Raw genomic sequence first — 23,257 nt, forward strand, 5'->3', positions numbered from 1 at the left:
GAAAGAACAAGCGACACGGGACAAAAAAAAAGAAAAAAAAGAAAAAGCATTACGCACACATGGTCCTACTGCAGCCTGAGCAGACTCTGTATATTATGAGGCGCCACCTAGTGGTTTGGAGGACAACAAACAAGCCGGGTTAAAGGCTGTTCCATACTCCGCGAGACAAAGAGCGGAGAACGCGCTCCACGGGTGGTAAGAGATACAAAAAAAAGGTCTTTTCCGCACTGAGGTACCATACTCCGCGAGACGCGTGTGTGCAGAACTCCTCATACGGCCCGCCCACTAAACTATAAGGAAAGACTTTACTGAGTTTTCTAACACACCACAAGGACTTGTGCCATGGCAAGAGGGCATTATACAGAGAGGGTGCCTGCAACAGCGTGAGATGTCCGGCGATGAGTTGTGAAAATGCGACATTAAAAGTAACAATAGCAAAGATTCAGTGTTTGTGCCTTTATGACCACATTTGCACATCTACTGTGTTCCAATGTGCCTGCAATACTTCAAACTGTCCGGTGATGAGTTGTGAAGATGCAACATTAAAAGTAACAATAGCAAAGATATACAGACATTGTTAACGAGCCTATTATGCCCGGGTATGTAGGAGTATATAGAATGGTAACAGTCACCATCTGGTATGTGTGAATGGCTGTCTGGAGTTATTGGTGACAAATCACCCTGACTTGCCTTTCTTTCTTTCTTTTATTGCTCATCATGCCAAACCGGTATGGTCTTATCTAAATCTGTTGAATCAGTGCTGTTTATACACCTACCTATATACCTGGAGAGGCTCTTGCGCTTCTCCACTTTCATCACGCCCACAATAAATTCCGACCAATCACAGCATGGTTGCCGCACAGCCTTGAAAGACAAAGTTCGGCGCGGACCCTGTGCACAGGAGTGCGGATCAGCGGGCAGTCAGAGACAAAAAATGACGTCATTTTGTGGGCGTAACGTCTGCACGGGGGAAAAATGTCTTTGTCTTGCGGAGTATGGATCCAGCTTTAGCTGAATTGAGCGCGGACGCCTGTGTGTGATAGCCAGATTTGAAAATAGGTCTGAACGTATTCAGCTTAAAGGCTATCTGGATTCAATCCCACTCTACCTGGATTGACTTTCTGCAGTGTGAACGGGGACTGATTGCTCCAGCTTTTTCAAGGTCCCATGACTCTTTTTAGCTATGTTCCATTGATAACTAAAATCCTGAGCTCTCATCCCTTTTGACACCTGGTGGTCTATGGCTGTTCTCCTCTTCCTACTCTGCTGTGTATAAATACTGTAACGTGAGAAACACAGAGAGTGTGTGATAGAAATCTGGTATTTTGTGTGAAAAAAGGTTTGAAGCAAATTTGACTATGGCAGCCTACCACAGTCTATATACAGTAATATATGGGGCTGCTTCCCATCACCACGGCCCCATGTCCTCTGCTGCGTCACAGCCAGAACACCAGTGAATGGCTAACGTGCTAACAAAGACAATGACACTCAGAGGGTGCTGGCTAATAATCCACTTAGACTATTTGCTGTGTGCATTTCCAGATTACAGGGGCAGATCAAATTCTATTAACCGTGAGATTTGAAGGAGTTATTCTGCCCAAAGACAAACATTCAGATAGAGGGTTACTATTCTAACCGGGTGCACAAATAGGATCAAGTTTTATTTCCGAATAGTCTTCATTTGCAGGAATATGTTTATTGGACACTTTATGGCTTTTTTTTCAGGATAAGCAGCTGAGATCAGAAAGTCCTCCACTTGTTCCTGCAGCCGTTTCAGGCTGTTAGTTTTTATGTTTGAATTTTTCAATTTCATTCAGTTTTATTTGTATAGCATCTGTTCCTATTAAAATGGTCTCTAGGCACTTTACAGAAACCCAGAGTCCGACTCGTGACACAAAAGGAAAGTGCAAAGCTCCACTACAGGACCAAGAAGCTTAGACATATTCACTGCAGGGATAAAAATATAAGCCAGCCTCCATATGTTTTTCCTGTAATCCATGTTTATGGATTTATGGTGACCGTTCTTCCACAGCAAACTGGAAATATTAATTTTGTTAGAACTTTATTATGCTGAAAAAAAACACACATTTATCTTTTGTGTGTTTATATATACAGTAGTTTTACCTATGTCTACATATAATTAAAATGGAGGACATTGCTTGCAGCCTCTAAATGACCAAACAGGTGGGGATAACTTACGTTACACCATAATAAGGGAGAACAACCACACCACACATTTTTGGTATATTTATGAGTACTTGTGACTTATAAGGGTTTTCACCAACTCCTTGAACACATCTTGAGCTGATTGTTGTGTTCCTCAAAGTGTTGATGGCCACTGCTATCAGGGAATACCATTTTCATGAAAGGGTGGACGTGGTCTAGAACAATAGTCCTTCGTTTGAACGTAGCACTCAATGAATGACAGGACCCAAGGCTTTCCAGCAGAACATTACCCCAAAAACCCCACTGCCTCCACTGACGTACGTTCCTTCAGCCATCTGTGGGATTCAAAGAAAACAATATCAGTTCAATCAGGAGAGACTCAAGTGAGTAAACGAGAAAAAAATGATTATAATACAAGGATTTAGAATCTGCTTTGGCGCTCTAGACCCCGTCGCGATGACCACATCCAAAAGGGGGAAAGAGCAGGAGGAGAGGCTGCTAGACCAAAGTCCCCCCGGGTCTAGACCTGGTGGTGGTGGAGAAGCTGGAGAGAAGGAGAGAGGAGGCCTTGAGCTGGCATGAATCTGGTGGTGCTTGGGGTAGAGAAGGGTTGCCGGAGTCGATCAGAAGACTGGCTGGAGAAGAGACTAAAGACTTTTAAATATTCCTGCTAAGCTGTGATTGGGCGGGAGAGGGACGGATCCACAGCTGATTGGTGAGGGAGGTGCTCTCTATTAATCTGACTAAGTGGGAGGTAGAGAGAGGGAGAGCAGTGGAGTGAGGGATAGAAGGAGAGAGAGAGGATGGTGAAGAAGGAGAGATTAGGGAAGCAGATAGGGATAAATGATGAATGACATGAAACAGAGTCTTCCTGATTAAACTAAGCTAAGAGCTACATTTGTTACTTTTGCCATAAATATGACTAAATACAGAATTCAGGAAACATCTGTTTTTAAAGATCAGGTAATTAATGTGTATGTATTTTGGCCAAACATAAATCAAATAATATACAGTACATTGGAACAATCCTCAGCCATCATTGTTTATATCAGTAATTCAACTAATTATCTTTTAAGTGGAACCTGTAAAAGTATTCATGATACAGATGTGAAGTCTACGGGTGTAAGATAGTAAATGTAACTTTCTTCTGTTGGCCCAAGATTACGTTTAGAAAAGTTTGTATTAATCCTTAAAATCTGGACTGTTTTCTTCCGTGTTCTTAATTCCTCTTCTTAATCCTCCATGTGTGGCCCATCAGCTATTATTTATTCACTGTGTGTTTTCTTTTGATGCGAAACACAATGTTTTGTCATCAGGCAGATGAACGTGTCAGTAAACAAACTCCAAATTTGATTACTTTGTGACTGCCTTGTGTTGTGTCGCTGCCAGAAATTCAGCTAATTTCACTTCCCCATTAAAAAAACAGGAACTGATGAGCTGTGAGGTTTATTATTTATAAAACCAAACATGCTAAACAAAGCGGCTCATTTCTGCAAAATGTACCATGGAGTGAAACTTATCAGCGGAACAGTCTCACATGATATGTGATCACATTATGTAAATGGGTATCAAATAAAAGTTATTATAATGTCTGACAGCAGATGGACACAGCACAATAATGGCTGTAGCTGCCATTTTAACTTAATAACGTGATAACTCTGTAAACACAGTACAGCTGAAATGAACAACCAGCACAGATGCAGGTAGAGATGCAACAGGCTCGGATGAAGACCACGCGGATCCACCTCGTCCTCCCCCTCAATTACGCAACACCGCTCTCCCTCTCTAGCCCACGTTAACGCTCAGTTCTCACACTGTACAGCCATGTGTAAGGAACAGTAGGTGTGTGTTGTGTATTTGAGAGGCACCTTTAAATGTCAGCTGTGTTTTTTTTTAAACTGCAGCTCTGTGTGTCTGTTTGGATTTCCAGTGTTGGTGATCTGGGAATTGAACCTTCCCTGATGTTTCTCCCTGAAAATCTGTTTAAATAGGCATGTGAAGTAAATCTCTGGGAAAGTAAAATGTCAAGAGTGTTTTGGAACAGCATGTGAGTGTAGTCAGCACGTCAGGCACATTTTCTAAAGCAGGAATGCTGTCAAAGGAACCTGACAGAGTTTTCTTGTAAACAAGCGTAATTATGTTCACAGTGTTCCTCAGCAGAATGCAGAGTGTATTCTCCTCAATGTTTAAGAAAGATGTTGCATTTACTTATTCCAAACAGTTTCTTTTAATCTGTGTGTGTGTGTGTGTGTGTGTTGAGTCTTGACCTCTAAAAACAGAACAGTATGGCAAAGAGAGTCTTGAAGGCCTGTATATTTATGTTTAGGAGAGTACAGCAGCACCTAGTCTTCAGTGAAACATAGATTTGTCCTTGTCATTGAGTTAAATAGTGAGAATATAAACCTACCCCCATGTTCTAAAGTCAGTACCCTCTCTTTTAATTTTGTGTTTTGTGTAAAAACATATTGTTAAGAGGCTTTCTCTTAGTGACCCTTCTAAACAAACCGTTCTTGTTCAGTCTTGTTCTAATGGTGCTGTCAGGAACGTTATCATTTAACATGCTCAGTGAGGCCTGTGGGCTCCGACATGCAGTTTGTTTTTGAGGCCATTGTTAAGACAAAAGTGACTCAGTCCCCCTAGAAGCCTGTATTATAATCTACACCTCAATCACACAAATGATGAAACCAAACAAAGTAGTTTTCATGTCTAAACCACTGTGATGAACATAATCACTTTTAGATTTTGATAAGTTATAGGCTGTACTGACAGGCTGCACAGCTGTCCCACACAGGAAAGAGCCTGACAGCAGATGGAGGACATTGCTTGCAGCCTCTAAATGACCAAACAGGTGGGGATAACTTACGTTACACCATAATAAGGGAGAACAACCACACCACACATTTTTGGTATATTTATGAGTACTTGTGACTTATAAGGGTTTTCACCAACTCCTTGAACACATCTTGAGCTGATTGTTGTGTTCCTCAAAGTGTTGATGGCCACTGCTATCAGGGAATACCATTTTCATGAAAGGGTGGACGTGGTCTAGAACAATAGTCCTTCGTTTGAACGTAGCACTCAATGAATGACAGGACCCAAGGCTTTCCAGCAGAACATTACCCCAAAAACCCCACTGCCTCCACTGACGTACGTTCCTTCAGCCATCTGTGGGATTCAAAGAAAATCATCAGGCCAGGCTGCCAGCAGAGGACAAGGGAGGTCAGCATGGACACCCTGAGTGGTCTGCAGCTACCCAACGATCCGTGCTGCTCTGTGTGTTCTGACACCTTTCTATCAGAACCAGCAAGAACCTTTTCAGCAGTTTGAGCTTTAGTAGCCAATCTGTTGGTTTGTGTACTACTAAAAGCCATGTTTGACAGACTGAGATGAGGTACAATTGAGGTAGTTTGCCAGTTGGAAATCCTGTTGAGCATGTACGACCTAAGATTAGTCCAACTTTTGCGCATTCTATATGCTGCTGCCACATGCTGAGTACTTCACATGTACAGTTGAACAGATGGCACCTGCTTTTTTTCTGAGAGTGAGAAATTGCACCACTCTTTGTTTATGTAAAAATTTACACCCCCTATGCAAAGTGTCCAAGAAAGTTGGACTCCCTTAAGTCAATCAGGGATCTACCAAGACTCTGTTCACTGAGCAGTAAGTGATTCAGTTTGCAGTTATTTTTTAAATGTAGCAGTGGGAATCCTTTAAAACATGCAGCCATCCTCTAAAAATACACCCTGAGCTTTGCTTCGGTGCTGATGATCTCTGATAGATCTACTGTGAGTTGGTGGAAGTCCCGCCCACCACTGACATGCTGTTACCAAACAATCAGAGCTCGCCCACTTCCGTGAACCCCCAAAAGGACCTCTGCAGTTCTGCTGCACAGTGATACATCTGCTAGTCACAATCTTCCCCCACAACAAGCTGGGAAAGCCAGGCGGTCAGAAACAGCATGCAAAAAATTGGAACCGTTCACACTGTGAATTTCAATCAGTCACCTCTGTTGTGGGTTGTGTTTCTCCTACCTCCTGCTTGGTGTTTGGTATTCCTTTGAGGTCTTGCTGGTTCTGGTGAAGGAGAACTGAGAAGTATAGAGGAGCAGCTGACTGCAGGGGGAGGTGTGAGTGATGGAGGAGGAGGTGGTGGTGGATTTGGGGAGGTACACGGTGGAGGTTGGAGGGAGGGTGGTGCTGTTCTCTGACTGCGGTCATACTTTCAGGGCTATACAGGATGGAGCAGCGCTTACACTGGGCTCCGATAAAGATTAAACCACCAAGCTGGAGTTGCTTCTTACAAGCAGCTCACCTCTCAGTGGCTCAGGTGGGAATGCAGAGCATTTGTAAAAGTCAGCACTGACCAGTCCAAAAAAAACATCCCCACAGGACTGGATGGCACCTCGCCTACCCGCTTGTAAAAGCAACATCAGTTATTTCACAACCACAAGTAAATGCTGTTACTGGTGATTACAGGAAGCAGTAATAGTATCATTAAGTCTACAGGTCAGTTCATCCAGTGCTTGCAGGACTCTGTCTTAGGTTTGTTTTTTTATTATGCTAGGTTTTCTGAATTGATTTAATGTTATGAGAATGTACACCCCTGTTTGTTGTGTTACCTACTCCACTGCACATCATTTTGGATGTCAGTTATTGATACTTGTCTGCTTGTTGATCTGCCTACATCACATCTTGATTGTCATATACACAAGTCCTTAAAATTTCCTCCCTATACTACTGTTGAAACGACAAAACAACAAAAATCCCCAGATATCTCCAGATGCAGCCTGATTATAGAGAGCGATTCTCATTTAGCACAGATTTCGAGCTGTTTTGGACTCCTTAAGTGTCCAATCACTGTGTGAATGTGGATTATTTGACAAATAATGGCGGTGTTTTGGAAAACAAAGGTCTCCATATGTTTCACACTGCACATTCATAATGAATATATTTATCATTCCTGCAGATCCCTAATACACTGCTGTGTCATTTAACTGGGTAACATGATGGAGCATTAGCTGGCTGTGATTTAAAAAATAATTCTTCTCCTGTCTGTTGCTGCTTTCCAGCTAAATGATGACACATCAGGCTGAGGTTTAGCACTTGTTAATCTTTCTTGTGTGTGTGTGTGTGTGTGTGCTCACACACAGCTTTGACTGCTGTGTATATTTTCACAATGCACATTGTGGTCGATATACACAAGCAAATTAGTACAACACACCCCAATACATATACACTGTGACCAAAAGTAACTGGACACCATGTGCAACTTTAGCATCCTGCTGTTTGGTTTTTAGCTGCAAACTTTGAAAACTGTGTGTCCACATACTTTTGTGCATTTAGTGTATATTCATATTTATCATAGAACTGACCTCGGCGGGCTTAGTGTCTCCTTATAGCGTCCATTTAAGAGCATTCTGCCTTCTTCAGTCTTAAATCCTGATTAGATAATAAGTGTAAAACTTCTTCACATAGAAGACACTATTTCAGAGGAAGACATTGGCAGCGGTCCAGTTTAATTATTTCCTCACAGTATAAAACTTTTATTTTCTAGCACTGCTCCTTCTACTTCCCTGACTTGGTTTAACCCTGCGCTGCACAGATACTACGGCTGATGCTTTTCAGGTATTTTTATCCCACTGTGACACAGAACTATAGTGACATGCTCCTTCTAGCCCCAATCCACTATGACCTGTCTGCCCACACCCCCTTTGCCAGCAGCTTCATGTAGATCAATATTTGAGTAGCAGCAGCAGCAGCAGCAGCAGCAGCAGAGGTGTGTTTGTGCTGCTGCCTATCTCTGTGGAGCAGCCCGTTACAGTGTCAAGTCTGGAGCATGAGGGGGTGGAGAGGAGGCTAGATGACCTGACAGCACTGATATTTAATAACTGTCTTAACCCGGCCTTCCAGTGGATGTGCTACAGAGTTATGAATATGGATCACCTTTGACCTCTCACCCCGCTGGAGCTTCCACAGGAAAAACATGAAAGAACAGAGAGGATTTGGCCGCTACACCGTTCACCTCTATCAGACTCCTGTTAATACTCAAGTCACTCAAATGTAATCTCCACCATACATACCTGAGAGCAGGCCAGCTCAGAGAGTCCTGCCAGGGTTAGCCATTTTTTTTTTAGATAAAGTCTTGTAATTTACTTTTTTGGTAAGACAGCTTCCCCTACACCTTGATGGGAAATCCTGTTAGAGTTGTCATCTCGCTGCCTTACAGCTGGATTCGTGTAAGATTCTTGAGATCATGGAATCAGTGACAGTCCATCTCCCCAGCCTTCAGGGTGTGTGGAGTGTCTACGAGGAAGCCAGCCTGTCATTGTCACATTTGATGGTCTTAGAATCCTTTTGGCTCCTGTAACCCTGACTAAGCAGTTTGGAGAATGAATTAATGGAAGGATGGTGTCCAACTATTAAGTAATACAACATATAAAAGTTGTATTTATTTACACAATATGGCTGTTAATGAGGAGTATTAGACGGCAGATGGCATGTCCATTCATGCACTAAAAAAAAATACATCAATCTCAGAGAAACAAGAGCCCCAGACTCTTAGGTGATGGTCTGCTACAGGGTCAGTGCCACCGGCCATCCCTCCAGTGTACTCAAGCAGACTCTTGCAGCTAAATTCATCCTATGTTCAGAGGACACTGGGCCGTATGTCCGTATGCTCCGTTCTGGCCATTCAGCAGAACCATGTGTTGTGTCAAAGGGTAGTCAATTGTGTGTCATGAATGGGAGTTCTGTTGGTGGGGTGCATGGAGGGAGCGGAGCCGGTGTTTTGTCTACACATTTTCTAATGATACAAAAGTTTGCTTTGGGTGTATTTACACCCTCTACTGGCCAGCCAGTAATAGAAGTCTTTTTGCAGTGTATTTAAATCTGAATTCTTTATTTAAATATCATTTAATGACAGTACACTTATATACACTTTCTATCCTTAAAACAACTAAATTTTATTTTAGCATAAATATCAGCTCTTGGCAACTTTTGTAAAATTTGTCGATTTAACATTGTCATGTCAAAATTCATTTCATGTCTTCTCATAATGTGGTAACTGTTCTCTCTCTCTTTCTGTATGTCTTCCAAATTTTGTTCCCCAGACACTCCACTCAGCAACAAACCAACAAAGTCATCACCAGCACAAGCCAACTCATCAAACAGCTCTCCGATATCATCAGTGGCTCTTCACGGGTAGTTAATGGTCCCTTCCTCCCTCCCTCATTGACTGTCATTTTAGAAGAATAAACAGCAGATTAAACAACATTTCAGCTAATTACAGCTCATCTTGTTTTGTTGCACAGCAAGACCGCTTGCGCCTGACCAGACTAAAGACTGAACTTTCGGAGTCTGTGCAGCGCTATGGCGACCTGCAGAAGGTATTAGCATGAAACCCACTGATAGCTTACAAATAAATGATGAATTCACAGAAAATTGTCTTTGGGGGGAAAAAAAGGTGTTCCTGACTCCGTCTATTCTTTTGCTCCTCTCTCAGAAAATTGCAGAGCGTTCAAGGGCCCTGCTCCCTGCAGCACAGAAAGACAAGAAGAAGGTGAGCTGAAAATCCTCCCTTTGTTTCACCGTCATTCATCAGAGAGGAGGATGATGAGATGACATTTCTTCGCTCAATTGAGCCTCTTTGAAGCTCCATCTTCATCTCTTTCACTCCGCTATATTACAGTGGACTCCACTCATCACCTCCGACTCTTATAGGCGCTGTGAAAATGTCTTTTATCTGATTCTAATTTGGTTATTGGCAGGAGATTATTTTCACAGTGGAGCCCAGCGACGGCTCACTAATCGTGTTTAACAAATGAAAGTCGGCCCTCATAATGGACTGGATATGAATGTTGATAACCAGGTCAAGATAATAATAAAACTTATTGATCATTGTTTGTATGTGAAGCAGAGGTAATAAGATACAGCATATCAATGAAGTTTAATTATTTACGGTAGACAAACAGGATGGATGGAGTTACTATTAGTTTTGCATGTCTACCTGTTAGAGCTACATTATACTGCACAAATTATGAATATTAAGATGGAACAGCATTAGCCTGAAGGGTTGTCCCTTCTATGCAAGGGAATATTGTTACTACCACTTCTTCTAAGTAATTTCCAAAGGAAACATACAACGTGGGATTGGGTCAAATCCTCAATATGTGCAGATAGGTAAACTTCAACATCTCTGCTGGACTATGTAGATCATGAACAACTGTAAACCAGTGACTCTAGAGTTTAATATTACTTGGACACACTCAAGTTTAACCCTTTCACTGCTATAATTATAAGAGTTTTTTAATGATTCTGTCAGACAATGTTCTTTGTATTAATTTACTTTACTGTTTACTTGACATATGAAATATACCTTTCAAAAGCTGGCACATATTTGCTGTTATGTTATAAATGCTCAGAACAGTGTGTAATAAGGAAAGTTTGTGTTTCTCTTTATAAATAACTATAAATGTGCACAAGACAACAAGAGATCACAAAAATTAAACTCAAACTATTTTACATCAACTCTCCTATGCTCCACAAAACCCCCGCCCCTGGCACACACGCAATGTGGTCATTACCGTAATGAATGTAATAGCAATTGATTTTCAATAGTAGTTCAATAGTTCAAGTCATGTTTTAGGAGGGTTAGTAGTTTAGTAGTTCAATAGTTCAAGTCATGTTTTAGGAGGGTTAACTTAAATTTAGGAGGGTTAACTTAAATTCATGATTCACAATACATATTACACACAAATAAAAAAAAATACAAATACAATATATGGTAACTGTACTGAGATCTCTAATAAACCAACAGGTGTCAGGAGACATGAAAAGCAGAAGCCTGTTGATATATAGCCTAGAATTTTGGTGTTAATATTTTGTTACTAAAATATTGCAAAATCAGTAGGCGCCTGTCAGTCTTGGGAAACCATAGAATGCACTTGAGTGAGGGTCAATAGTGATCATCCGTGCAGCACCTGTATGAGTAATAAGCTGGTGGTGAACTCTAAGACAGGCGTGATTCTGTGCCTTCCTTCCTTTGCCTCATACTGCCGGTCAAAGCTCTCCTCAAAGTAGGATAGTTCATTTTTCACCAATTTTAAGAGCCTGATATTTTGTTTGCAGATGTCTTTGCTAAGTTATATATTATTAATATATCTAGTATACTGACAAAGTAAGTCATATATCTGTGGCGGTTTTACTGGACAGACATGGACGTATGCTAAAACGTAGGCTTGTTAGTTTAAACATACCAACTGTAGTGCAGTTATTCTTTTTCAACTTATTCTGTTGTTGTTTGCTTTTCTCTTCAGCATCGCTGTAAACTGGTTATTTGTCACGTCCTTTCAAAAATACCAAAACCAGCCCATCTGTCACCAACAATCCCATATGTGCAGGATTTTATGCATTGCACTGCTGGTGCACGATTGGTTGATTGAAAAGAATAACAGAGTGTGCTGGCAGTTATAATAAAGAGCTCACTGAGTGTATATAGAGGGCAAAGAGCTGTGTCTCAACAATCATTCATCAGGGTGAGTAAAGGACACCATCTTTGTCAGACAGTAACCATTTTCCCTCCTTTAGAGTCACATGTATTAATGTGTTATTCTCTATCAGGGTCTTTTATATACTGCGAGAGGTAAAAGGCTTTGGGGGCAGCAAGCTGAATGGTACATTATATAACTCCTGACTACACTCAATGCATAGCAGCGAGCTCACTAATCAGTGGGTATATTGTGAAAGTACAAATTGGTCAAACTACTTTTTATGTAAGCACCCGCAAAAGAAAGGAGCGTTGGGATTTTCTGCTGTAGATGAAGTGGCAGCATTTTCACTCAGCAGACAGCGAATGATGAGAGGCGTCCTGACGTGTAGAATGTCATACATATGCATTAGCAAAGCATTTTTCAGGCCGATGCTAATGTTATTGACTGTTTCCCACACTCGTCGTCATCAGAGACGACTGCAATCGACAGCAGAAAAGTCCAAACTTTTTAGCGGCGCATGAACTTGTGCAATAAGGTGTCTTTTTCCATCTGTGTGATGTACTAATATATTCTGAAGTGCTGTGTGTGTGGAGGAGTGAGCACGCTGCAGAGTTTCTGAGGAGTGGTGAGTCACTTCGTGGCCAGTAGACAGCGCGCTGTGACTCAGCCCCCCGAATGGTCCCGGCGCTCTGACCCACGCTGGCCCCCTCTACCATGAATTAGCTGTGCACTCAGCCACACAAAGGTGGAACATATTAGCAATGCAAAAGAGCACCAGGCCTCTCTCCGAGCCTGTATCTCTGCACTCCTTTGTTTGCACTAGTTTGTATTTTAATCTCAGCTAGTCAGTGCAATCGTCAACGTTAAATTAACATGGACTGTTAAAGAGAAAATTATCGAAAAGATGGATTATGCACCTAAATAATGACAGGTTTAACATTGTCAGTAAAGCAGGATTAAAATAATCACAATTTTATGCAAACATATTCAGAAAAACATGATTACTGACCCCCTCCTCTTGCATTCTGTAGAGCCACTCGAGCTTTTCCAGTAGGAATGACCATATACAGAGTAGAGTTCTTCTTCTATGTGCAGCATTTATGGACATTTTTAAGTAAGATAAGACAACATGCTGTTAGTCCTGTACACAGGAAGTTACAGTAGCGAAGGGGATGGTGACATGGATTCAAACCTTTAGACTGCTAGGCTGCATCCTGCTAATGTTCTTCTCTTACTGTTATTATTATTTATTTAACTTCTGTTGAAATTATTGTTGCTGACACCAACATTCAACCACACAATCACACCTAAGGGAAAGTTAGGGCTGTTAACATCTTTCTGCACATTAGCTGGAAACCTTGTTATGTACAGACATGGGCTGCAGTCTGTAACCTGGAACCTTCAGTGCAAGGTTATTAAGATAAGATCACAAATGGTGGATAATTTAGTTGGTGGTACAACAAGTTACAGCAGGCTGCTGCCCACTTAGACATCAGGAAGGACTTCACAAAGCATCAGACTCACATCTGGAAATACAGTCACAGTTATTGCTGTAACTACGAGATGTCTAATAGCTTTTTGTGTGTGTGTGCGTGTCTGTGTGTGCTCCTACAGAGTCCTCAGACTCCACTGAATGAGCAGCTGGATGAGGGTCCACTGTTTGTAGACGCCGTAATCTCAGAGGGAGGAGCTCAGGCTTTCCTGTCCGAGATCAGTGAGGAGGATGTGGAGGTGCTTCGTCAGAGAGAGGAGGCCCTGCTCCAGATTGAAGTAAGACGCTGAAATCTTTAAAGATGATATGTATATATATTCATATAGATATCTCACAGTCATAGAATAACGTCATAATTAACTTTTACAGTTTAAAATTGTCATAATTTGCAAAAGTACATAGGTCTTCTTAAACCAAATACGTCAGTAAGATATATTTGCATTGGTGCATATTGCACACTGAAAATCTTCACATTTCTGCAATTCTTACTCAGAAGTTGTATATGATTTGCATTTTTTATAATAGTACCTTATTACCTTTTTTACAATTTTGTAAAGTTTTGCAATATTATTATTATTATGACGCTGTATATGGATGGATTTAGGTTGTGGATGAGGTAGGACATCATGTGAAACTGACTGACATGGACCTCTGGGCACAGGCACTGACTGAGCAGTAGCACCTCCTGTATTCCATCCATCTCAGCAGTATTTTATAATATAAACTCAAAGGTGCTGCTGCTAGCTGAAAGCAGCATCTCAACTTTACACATTTTTTGAGAAATATGCCAGGTAACACTTAACCCTCAGTGTTCCTTCAAATGATGGAAAATATTAGCTAATAACTAATAATTATTGTGTGTGTATAAACACCTGATAAGAGTGTGTATGGAAATAATAGACAATTTTCTTCCATTTTATTGATATAATTACTTAAATATAATCTTAAGTCTGTATTCTGCACATATAGTGTTTCAAACACAACTGAAAAAAAACAAAAAATTGATCTATGATCCCCACCGGCGTCCTGCCATCCATCCTCCAGAAACTAAACCTTATGATTATACGCCTATTTCCTCATATTCTCTGTGGGCCACTTCACCATTTGCACTTTAAGAATGAGAACTTTTATTTTGATGTTCATAAATCTGACCTAAAGTTTTAAATAAAATGTCCTCGACTTTTAAAACGGGCTGGTGCTGTATCTGAGAAATGGCACAGGGGTAGAAACTCGGTATTTGTTTTCTTCAAATATTGCCTCCCAGGAGGCCAACACATGCCAGCTTAGTAAGTAGAAACTCAGACAAGCTTCGTCTTCTCCCACCTCCAAAAGCTTATTAGTATTTTGTCACAGTACCCCCATGCTGCTGCAGGATATTGAATGCTACCCAATTATCCTTTACCTGGGCAAAGTGTGTACAGAATCATAATGATTCTCGACTTAACTTTTGAAGCTTGACGTGAGAGAACACATCATTTAGTTAAACGCTCGAAAATCAGCTCTGTAATATTTTCTCTGATATATGATACAGACGGATGGGACGCCGTTCTGCCTGCTGCATGATGGATTGAGTCATGTTCCAAAGACATTTACCGACAGGAAATAGCTGATGCTGATTACAGCATTAACGACAACATCAATTACAACATCAATGTTGCTACTTTCACCATTTAAACTTTGTCAATTTATGTAGAGAAGATTGAAGCAAGGCGTCTGGACATGTAGAGTTTCGCTGCTCATCCAAGCAGCTTCATCAGCTGTAACTGTTTGGTGGGGAAACATGGTTTATATGTGGTGGAGGACCTCAGTGGGTGGGTCTGGGTGAAACTCACAAACAATAACACTAAATGTTATTTGTGAGTTTCACCCAGACCCACCCACTGAGGTCCTCAGGTCCTACGTATTATGACCTGGATGACCGAGAATCTTCATCAACATTTTGTTAATATAGATTTGTAGGTCTGTGCAGTAGTGAGAGTGAGAATGTGCGCCATGTTCCTCAGGATTCTGAATGGCCCAAGCCACCCATGGTTCACTTATACCCCGTTCACACTAGGGAAAAAATGTGGCTTAAGCAGGATTCGACCGCATCCTGATCAATCCAGACGTGTTTTTTCTGAGTGTGAACACCTCGAATCCGGCTGTATCCAGTATCCACCCATGAGAGGTGGATCTAGCCGGATTGGCTCAAATGTGGCTCAGGTGTGAACGCAAATGTGGCGAGCGAATCTGGCTAGCGACATGCTACTTCCGGTTAGCGATGTGCTACGTCCGGTTCAGTTGGCGCAACACGCTGGACAAAAAAAACGTATGACGCATGTGCACACGCGGCCCTACCGCGGCGTGAACGGACTCTGTATATTACGAGGCGCCACCTAGTGGTTTGGAGGACAGCAAACACGCTGGATGAAGCCGGATTGAGTGCGGACACAAGTGTGTGCTAGCCAGATTTGAAAATAGCTCTGAACGCATCCAGCTTAAAGGCTGTCTGGGCTCAATCCTACTTCAGCTGGAATGACTTTCTCCAGTGTAAACGGGGCCTTACAAGCATGAAGGTTAAAGCCTGTTAAGATAGAAGTGAAACACAAAAGAAACATAACTTTATCAGGCCCTTACTGTGATTCCAGCACTCCAGCAGACCAAAGCTTAGACAGTTGCTAATGCATTGTCATCAAAGGTTCTCAGTAGTGTCCAAAGGACGTCAGATCAAGCCCAATAATATACGATTTCTTGAAGATGAATTAAACATAGTGGACGCTTCCTTGTGGAGACTGTGATCTGTTTCGTCTTGACAGTGCTCCCTGCTGTGCAGCCTTTATTGAACATGTCACTCTGCTTGTGTAAAATGTGCTGATGAAACTTTTGAAGACAGATTGTACAACTTCATAAGCTGTCTCTGAAGCATATGGCTGACTGAAAGCAAATAGAAACCTGACACATGCTGCTGCAGTCTGCTTTTAAATTGACAAGCCTCAACGTGGCAGTCCAGCTCTGGACTGCAGCTCTTTCTGCCCGGCGCTTTGAAGAATAATGATAATGTTTTAGGAGCACTTTGCAGCATAATGAAGATGTATCTCCGTGTCCAGTTGGAGCTGTCTGAACTTCATCAACGTTTCAAATCAGCTAATCCCACTGCATGAGACCAGTTCTGAATAGGAGTGGGGAAAGGAAAGCGCATCAATCTCTCTCCGCAGAGTGACACGCAGTGAAAGGACCTCAGCACGAATGACAGCTTCATTTCAGCGCTGCAGCTGAGATGGGCCAGGCAGATGATTGGTGTTCAGACAGGGTCGTCTGGCCTGCGCTTTAGTCATCGCAGCATGGATAAATGTCATCGTCAGCGCTCAGGCAGGTGCTGAGGGGCTTGACGTTGTTCCATTGGGAAGAGTGATAGTATCTGACAATGTGCGTTTTCACCTCCACACTATTCTCCCTGCCTCCTTTTCTTTCCATCTACACACCCTCCTCCCCTCACATCTTCTCATACCACTAAATCAGCAGTGTTTGTTGTGAGCCCCAGCACACCACACTTTTCTTCACAGCTCTCATCCCAGAGGACCAGGAGAGCCTGGTGTCTGTCATCGTTATCGGTCTCCCTCTCCCTCTCTCTCTCTCTCTGTGGTTCTGAGGTTAATTTTGCCTTCCTCAGAGACTTGATGTATGTGTATGTGCTCCACTGAGGCTCACCAGCTGCAGCTGTGACGGTGCACTGACTGGAAGTAACAAAAGTCTGTGTGGTCTGCAGTTTGTAAAAACCTTTCCAGGCCCACGAGTGCTGCCTCCTGTTTTTTTGATAGCACGTATAATCTTAGTTTCCTGGTGAAGCAACACCTGACCTTGTGACTGACTCGTGAAAGGTCCATTAACCACCAAGGCTGCTAGAAAATGTGTTTAAACGGAAGCTTGGCTTTGTATTATTAGAAAATGCTAACATTTTTGTTATATATGTGTAAATAAACATGTCTCCCCTCCCTCCATGCAGTGGAGCAACAGGCAGCATTAGACACGTTATCTGTTGGACTCTGGGGATGCTGCTATATGGTTCACGTCTGTATTTATTTACAGGCTTGATGTGGGTTTATAGCCTAATTCCATAAAGTTAGGGCTTCTTTTATGTGCAAAGACAGTGCAGAAGAATTCTGAATGGTACCAAGCAGGGCCAATTTACAGGAAAGTGGGCCGTACAGTGCTGGATACAAACTTCATGATCCCCAAAAGAAACAGGAAGAAACAACCAAATCCTAGTTGCATAGAATGAGAGCCACAGTGGTTGTTACTGTATTGATGTATGATTTATATCATGTCTGATAGTGTATACAGTCACTTTAATGCCTAAGAATAGGTTTTGATGTAGTATGTGACTTCTTACTGTCCTGACCTTTGACCACCTCTTAGTGGATGCTGTGAGTCAGGTGCACAGTGTTGTTGGTTTCTATTGTTCATTATATATTGCAAATTAATTCATCTTAATAAAATAATCTATGTGTTTTTGATACATCTGAATTATAACGTAAGAATCTGGCAGCATCATCCTTGTGTTTGAATACAGGGCAGAGAACAGCTTTGAGCTTCCACTGGGACGAGCGACTGAATTTCCGCCCTTGAGTAAGATCATATTATTCCACATGTTCTGACAAGAAGAAGTTAGAATATTAGTATCCAGCCTCTGCAGCACTTTCTGCACATCCAAATCCCCCTCTTAGACTGTCACCTTCCAGCTGCACTTTATATGCTTTGGCACAGGAGATCATTTCATCAAAAATGAATTCATAAAAAAAAAAAGCTCAGGGCATAACAGAGGACAGCTTTCAAGGGGAATCTGAATACCACACCTGGCCTCATGGAAAGACATAAAAAAAAAGCTCACAGCAAAGCGTGTCTGTCCTACCAATATATCCTCAGGATAATCTATCCACACAGTTTACCCTTCAGAGAGGACAGGTACAGCAGGAAACACCAGCAGATAAATCATTCCTGCAGACACACAATAAGACTTAAACACTCTCGTGTGGTTTACTAACAAAAGCATTTGTTAGACAATCCAAAGTGTATTGATTTTCCTCTCTTTACACACTGTAGCTAACAGCATAGTATGGCCACCTCCCTCAAAGTAACGAGAATATCAGCTGTCAGAAGCCATGAATGCTTGATTATCCACTAATTCAGGTTTGAGGTTCCGACTAATGGGTGACACTGTTCACACTGGAAAGAGTTTCCTTCACACTGTGCAGTTGCTGCAAAATTAATAATAATAAGACACATAATTATCAGAGTAACATCTGTCTAATATACAGAGAAATGCTGTAGGCGTACAAATTTAAACATTATTAAAGTCTAGTGTACAAACAAGCTGCAACTCTCTGATGCAATTTAATTGGCGGTAAATGCACTGCTGTAGTAAGTTTTTATTTGCAACACTATCATCTTTATTTTGTATGCAATGCATAAAAAGTGTGAAGAGTGAGATTTAATTAAGTTTTAATATCAGTATAATGAGGTATACAGTCTGCCTGAGTCATTTTTCAGTTATTCCTTTATTCTTTAAAGCACCCTCCAAACGTGACAAGCCCAGGCCTCCTGGCCTTTATCCACCACCTGATGAGTGGAGCCCTGCTCAGCTAGGAGATGTAGTCCTTCCACTGATTGCCCCTTGTGTCCCCTGGGACCCCTCCTGAGCTGGTAGAGTATCTCAGAAAGGCAAAGGTGACCACCCTATGGGGAAAAACACTTAGTTCAGTCTCCTATGTTTAATGTTTTGGCCATTACGTAGAGAAGATTGAAGCAAGGCCTCTGGACTTGTGGAGTTTTCTTGAAGATGTTTCACTGCTCATTTAGAACTGATGAAGCTACTTGGATGAGCAGCGAAACGTCTTCAAGAAAACCCTACAAGTCCAGAGGCCTTGCTTCAATCTTCTCTATGTATTATGACCTGGATGACTGAGAATCTTCATCAGCATGTTTTGGCCATTACTCAGTTTATGATCATCGGTGAGGGTAGGAAGCACATTTTCCATATAAACTTAATCAAATCTATAGTTAATCTTATTGTTCACTTTTAGAACACGATCCTGAGAAACTCCTCTGTCTCTGACATATAGATTCCCCTTCACCTTTGGGATGCAAGTTGTTTGTGTGAAGAGACCGTGGGCTTAGACCGGGACGTGCCATGGCATCGCACAGCTGGTCAGGAAATCCCACAAGAGAAGCTGCAGGAAGTTCATGGAGGTCTGGCCATCCCTGCTTCCCTTGCCATCATGACCCTGATAGATTAGGCGGTTTGGAGAATTGATTAATCGATGCACAGGAAACTTATTGTGAGGATGGCATTAGATGATGGATTATTAACATTCATCACGCTTGCACTTTCTTAGATACTGTGTCTAGGTGTGGGCCAAAATGTCGGTTGAACAAATTGCCATATTTTTCCAATTCTGAGGTCCCACACTACTGTAGATTATGGAAAAGAGAGTTCACTTCAAAGTAACAGGAGTGAATGTCATTTGTTGCCTCCATGCTTGCTGTTTGGAAATCACACAAGAGGCAGTAGGTTGAGTGTCGGCAGAATGTAACCTCTGTAGTATTTTCAGCTTGGTCTTCTTACTGCCCTTCAGGCTCTGCTACTGGCACTGCGTTATTCAGGGATGTTTGGTCCTTGGGCTACTGCCTGAGAAGAAACATGATTTTACACTCGTACACCGTTTCTTCAGTAAGGGCAAAAAAAGAGAGATGTCTCTCATGCAGTGGGGAAAATGTCATAGTTGTTTTTTTCCTCCCCCCACTTTTCTCACTAGCAAGCGTGCGAGTAAATCTGCTTAACGGTTTTTCTGCTGCAGCAGTGACACTGTGTCCTGTTGCCCGATGCCTTTGGGCTTGGGTGGGAGATGTGGGGAGAATTTCATATCAGCATTAAGCACACGTATCAAAGAGAGGGAGAGGGGAGAGGGTGACTGAACATCACGGAGAGGAGCAGATAAACTTTTTTGTCCTTTGTGCAGGATACCTAGACCATACATAGCTTTACATAGCTGTGTTTATTTTAACCTCTGCTGGGATTACAATGTATTATAAGCACAACTCTTTTATTCAGAAGTCAGCATCTCTTTCCTATAAGTCATTGGTGTAATAACTGGTCCCAATTTCCTTCACTGCTTTTATACCAGTGTTCTACTTTGTTTGTTTGTTTCACTTTCACATCAACATGCTATTTTATTAATTGAGCTGGTCGCCTTTTTTTTTAGCTGGCTCTGAATGGACTGGAATTTTAGCTTCCCTTACACAGGATTGCCACTACTCTTAGACTTCTGGCCATCCCATTAATGCTGGTTAATGTAGAAAGGACCTAGGCAGAATGAACTTTGCTTTGACTGGGCTGCATAATGACCAGATCCACAATATTTTACATCAACATCTTGCCAACTGTCCCTCTGTGGAGGCACTCATCTACACCAAGAGACAAAACTAGTTAGAAACGTCCTTGTATGTTTTATGAGACCACATTTTCTAGGGAAAAGATTTGGAGTGTGGTACTGACCTGCAATGTGGATTTGTGGATTTTTGTAAGTGTTCTCATGACATCGGGAATAATTGGCAAGATAACAGAAGCACATCGCAAAAACCTCAAACTTGGCCATAAACTGTAAATAAAATATGGACAAACCTCTACAGGCCACAACCTGCTGAATTTTTAAGCCTTGATATAATAATAAAAAAGGTGAAGTACAAGAGAGTTGACACTTGGTTTTGGGCCCTCTTTTAGTACCCCTGTAGTACTCATTCCTCAGGTGCATTATGGAGCTGATAGAGTCCAGAATTGTTTTAATAGAGACATCTGTAATTTGAAAATGTGTGAAGAACATCACAGGTTAATTAACTTTTAATTAAGTTTGTGTTATACAAGTCATGTTTTGACGTTACAGTGTTGTTACTGATACACAGAGAAGAAAATGTGCAGGCAGAGAGGATTGGTTTCATAACACAGATCGCATGCAAAGCCAAGAATTCATATAAGCTACACCAGGACTCTGGGCACTTCTCAGGCCCACATGGATGCTCCATATGTAGTGGGGGTGGAGGTGATGAGCAGGTCCATCGCTCCCAGCGTGGAGAGCTCATTTTCTGCTGTTAGGAAGACGGCAAAGCTTTTGTTTTGAGTCATCACCTCCCTGTGCTGAGAGGATTTCTTGTCAGTAACCATCTGAGCACAAGTGTTGCACACTCGTATGTATCTCCAGCATCTAAATTAGTGCTGTTGGAACAGCCGTCACTGTTGTAGCCTCACTGCATGATTTCAACTGATAAGATGTCATAATAAAAAGTTGCTTTGTTTAAGTTAAGTTCATCTGAAGCTGCAGACGGATCTATATTGGAGGTTGATCGGGAGCAGAGAGTCAAGCTAAGCTGCTCAGTAAAAGAAATGCCCTCTCTGCAGGTGTATGGATTTGCCGGTATGCAGTGGGAACACAGGGAACTTGAAATGACAAGCGCTGACAGTGAATGATGACTAATGTGCCTGTGGAGAGTGGATACATCACCAAATGCTGCCAAATCATTGCTGACATGAGAGAGACGGTTGATGTTCTCCCTAAACCAGACTACACCTGACGCAGAGCAGCTCACCCTCTGAAACACAGTGATACAGATGTACCACTGGACGTGTTCGTCTGCACAGTGCTGACAATATCAAACTTTTCTGCAGCTATAATGTAAGTTTGAAAAACAACAGTATTGTTTTTTAAGACAAGCAGACTTTGTTATATATGTCTAGCACCTTCCTGTGGTCACTGTATTATTACAGGGGAGGAGTCAAGAAAATGGCAGAGAAGCTTGTTGTAGGTTGTTTTGTGATCCGGTATTTTTTCCATAGATCAAAGCAAACTGCAGGAAAAAAGTAAAGTGGAAGTTTTTTATGGTTTTAGGTATTAAAAGCGTGGTAAATAGTGGTAACGACTCATAAGCTACGTCCTAATAAAAGGGCCGTGTCCACTGACGGACTTGATCTATGGTAGTGTGTGCTTAATAGACCATAGGCGTAGCCCTTAATCATACAGCCTGGTCTGTGAAAGACTTCCTTTTGCTCCTGTCACCTAGCAACCTGCAATTGATGAGAAAAAAAAATCATTAAAAGTTTACTCTCTGGCTGTTAGAGTTCAGTCTGTGTAGTCTGTTGTGTTTTCTGGGATATTTAGGGCTGCAAATGATCCTCCTGATGCATCCTTCACTGGGAGAAATGGGAGGATATGTTTGAAGCATCCCTTAAAATGGGACAAACTTAAGTCTACTAATGAGTCTCTCGAAGGATCCAGCCCCTCAGTAAGGACTCAGCTATTGTGTCTGCATTTCTGTGTGAGCAGTCTACACAACACCACCCATTTTATTGACCATTAGAAGTCAATCAAAAATGAAATCCTTGGAGAATTTCTTGAAATTTACATGTGTTTATCAGTAGTATTAATTTCGACATTTTAGCACTGGAGTTCCATAATGCTGAATGTATCCAAACTCCTGCAAAATACGCATCATTTGACCATTGATGATGACATGTGGATCCTTACATTTAAAATGGGATGTTTGAAATGTTTTGAGTCACACTTCAGTCTGCAGACAGTTGACAAACCCAGTCTTGTAAATCTCTTGTAACATTTGATCACAGTCAGATCACGTTTTTGGTCCAGAGGAGGCCTCACTTCAGTTCTTTGGGAACGTACTGAACAACTGCTCTCTCAGCGAGGTCTAGCTCGGATTGCTGCGCTCACATTTGGCCAAAAGAGGCAAACTAAGTGGGAGAGAGCACTTCAGAGTAACTTCTCAGTGCAAACAAGGTGTGAAAACACCTTAAATCTCCCAGACACTTCTTCAGGGGGTTGTGCTGTCTATCAGCATTCTCCCTTTTCGCAGCTGACTTGCATGCTCAATCAGCTCTTATTCCTGAAGCCAGGCTGCAGGGAGCTTCTCCACTGTGCCACACTTCCCTCTGCAGGCACTGAAGAGGAGACGTCCATGCTCTGCAGCGCAAGACCGGCCTCTGTAAACTGCAATCTTTGCATCAAAGTCTTGCTGTGAGAATCGCGCTCTGTATGCAGCACTTTCCAGAATCCCTGCTGCTCTCCGTCTTA

At 42.0% G+C, this 23,257-nt stretch overlaps 1 protein-coding gene across 3 annotated transcripts in view; it reads left to right on the plus strand.

The window, feature by feature from the left end:
* Nucleotides 1-23,257, plus strand: part of tsnare1 (T-SNARE Domain Containing 1) — a 115,614-nt gene that overhangs the window by 44,448 nt on the left and 47,909 nt on the right. For all 3 annotated transcript variants that reach the window (XM_028426094.1, XM_028426093.1, XM_028426095.1), the window contains exons 5-8: nt 9,275-9,365; nt 9,476-9,550; nt 9,667-9,723; nt 13,268-13,423. In XM_028426094.1, coding sequence (XP_028281895.1) covers nt 9,275-9,365; nt 9,476-9,550; nt 9,667-9,723; nt 13,268-13,423 — 379 coding nt within the window. The remainder of the gene's footprint in view (nt 1-9,274; nt 9,366-9,475; nt 9,551-9,666; nt 9,724-13,267; nt 13,424-23,257) is intronic.

Source organism: Parambassis ranga, chromosome 16 (assembly GCF_900634625.1).
Source record: "Parambassis ranga chromosome 16, fParRan2.1, whole genome shotgun sequence".
Lineage (NCBI taxonomy): Eukaryota > Metazoa > Chordata > Actinopteri > Ambassidae > Parambassis > Parambassis ranga.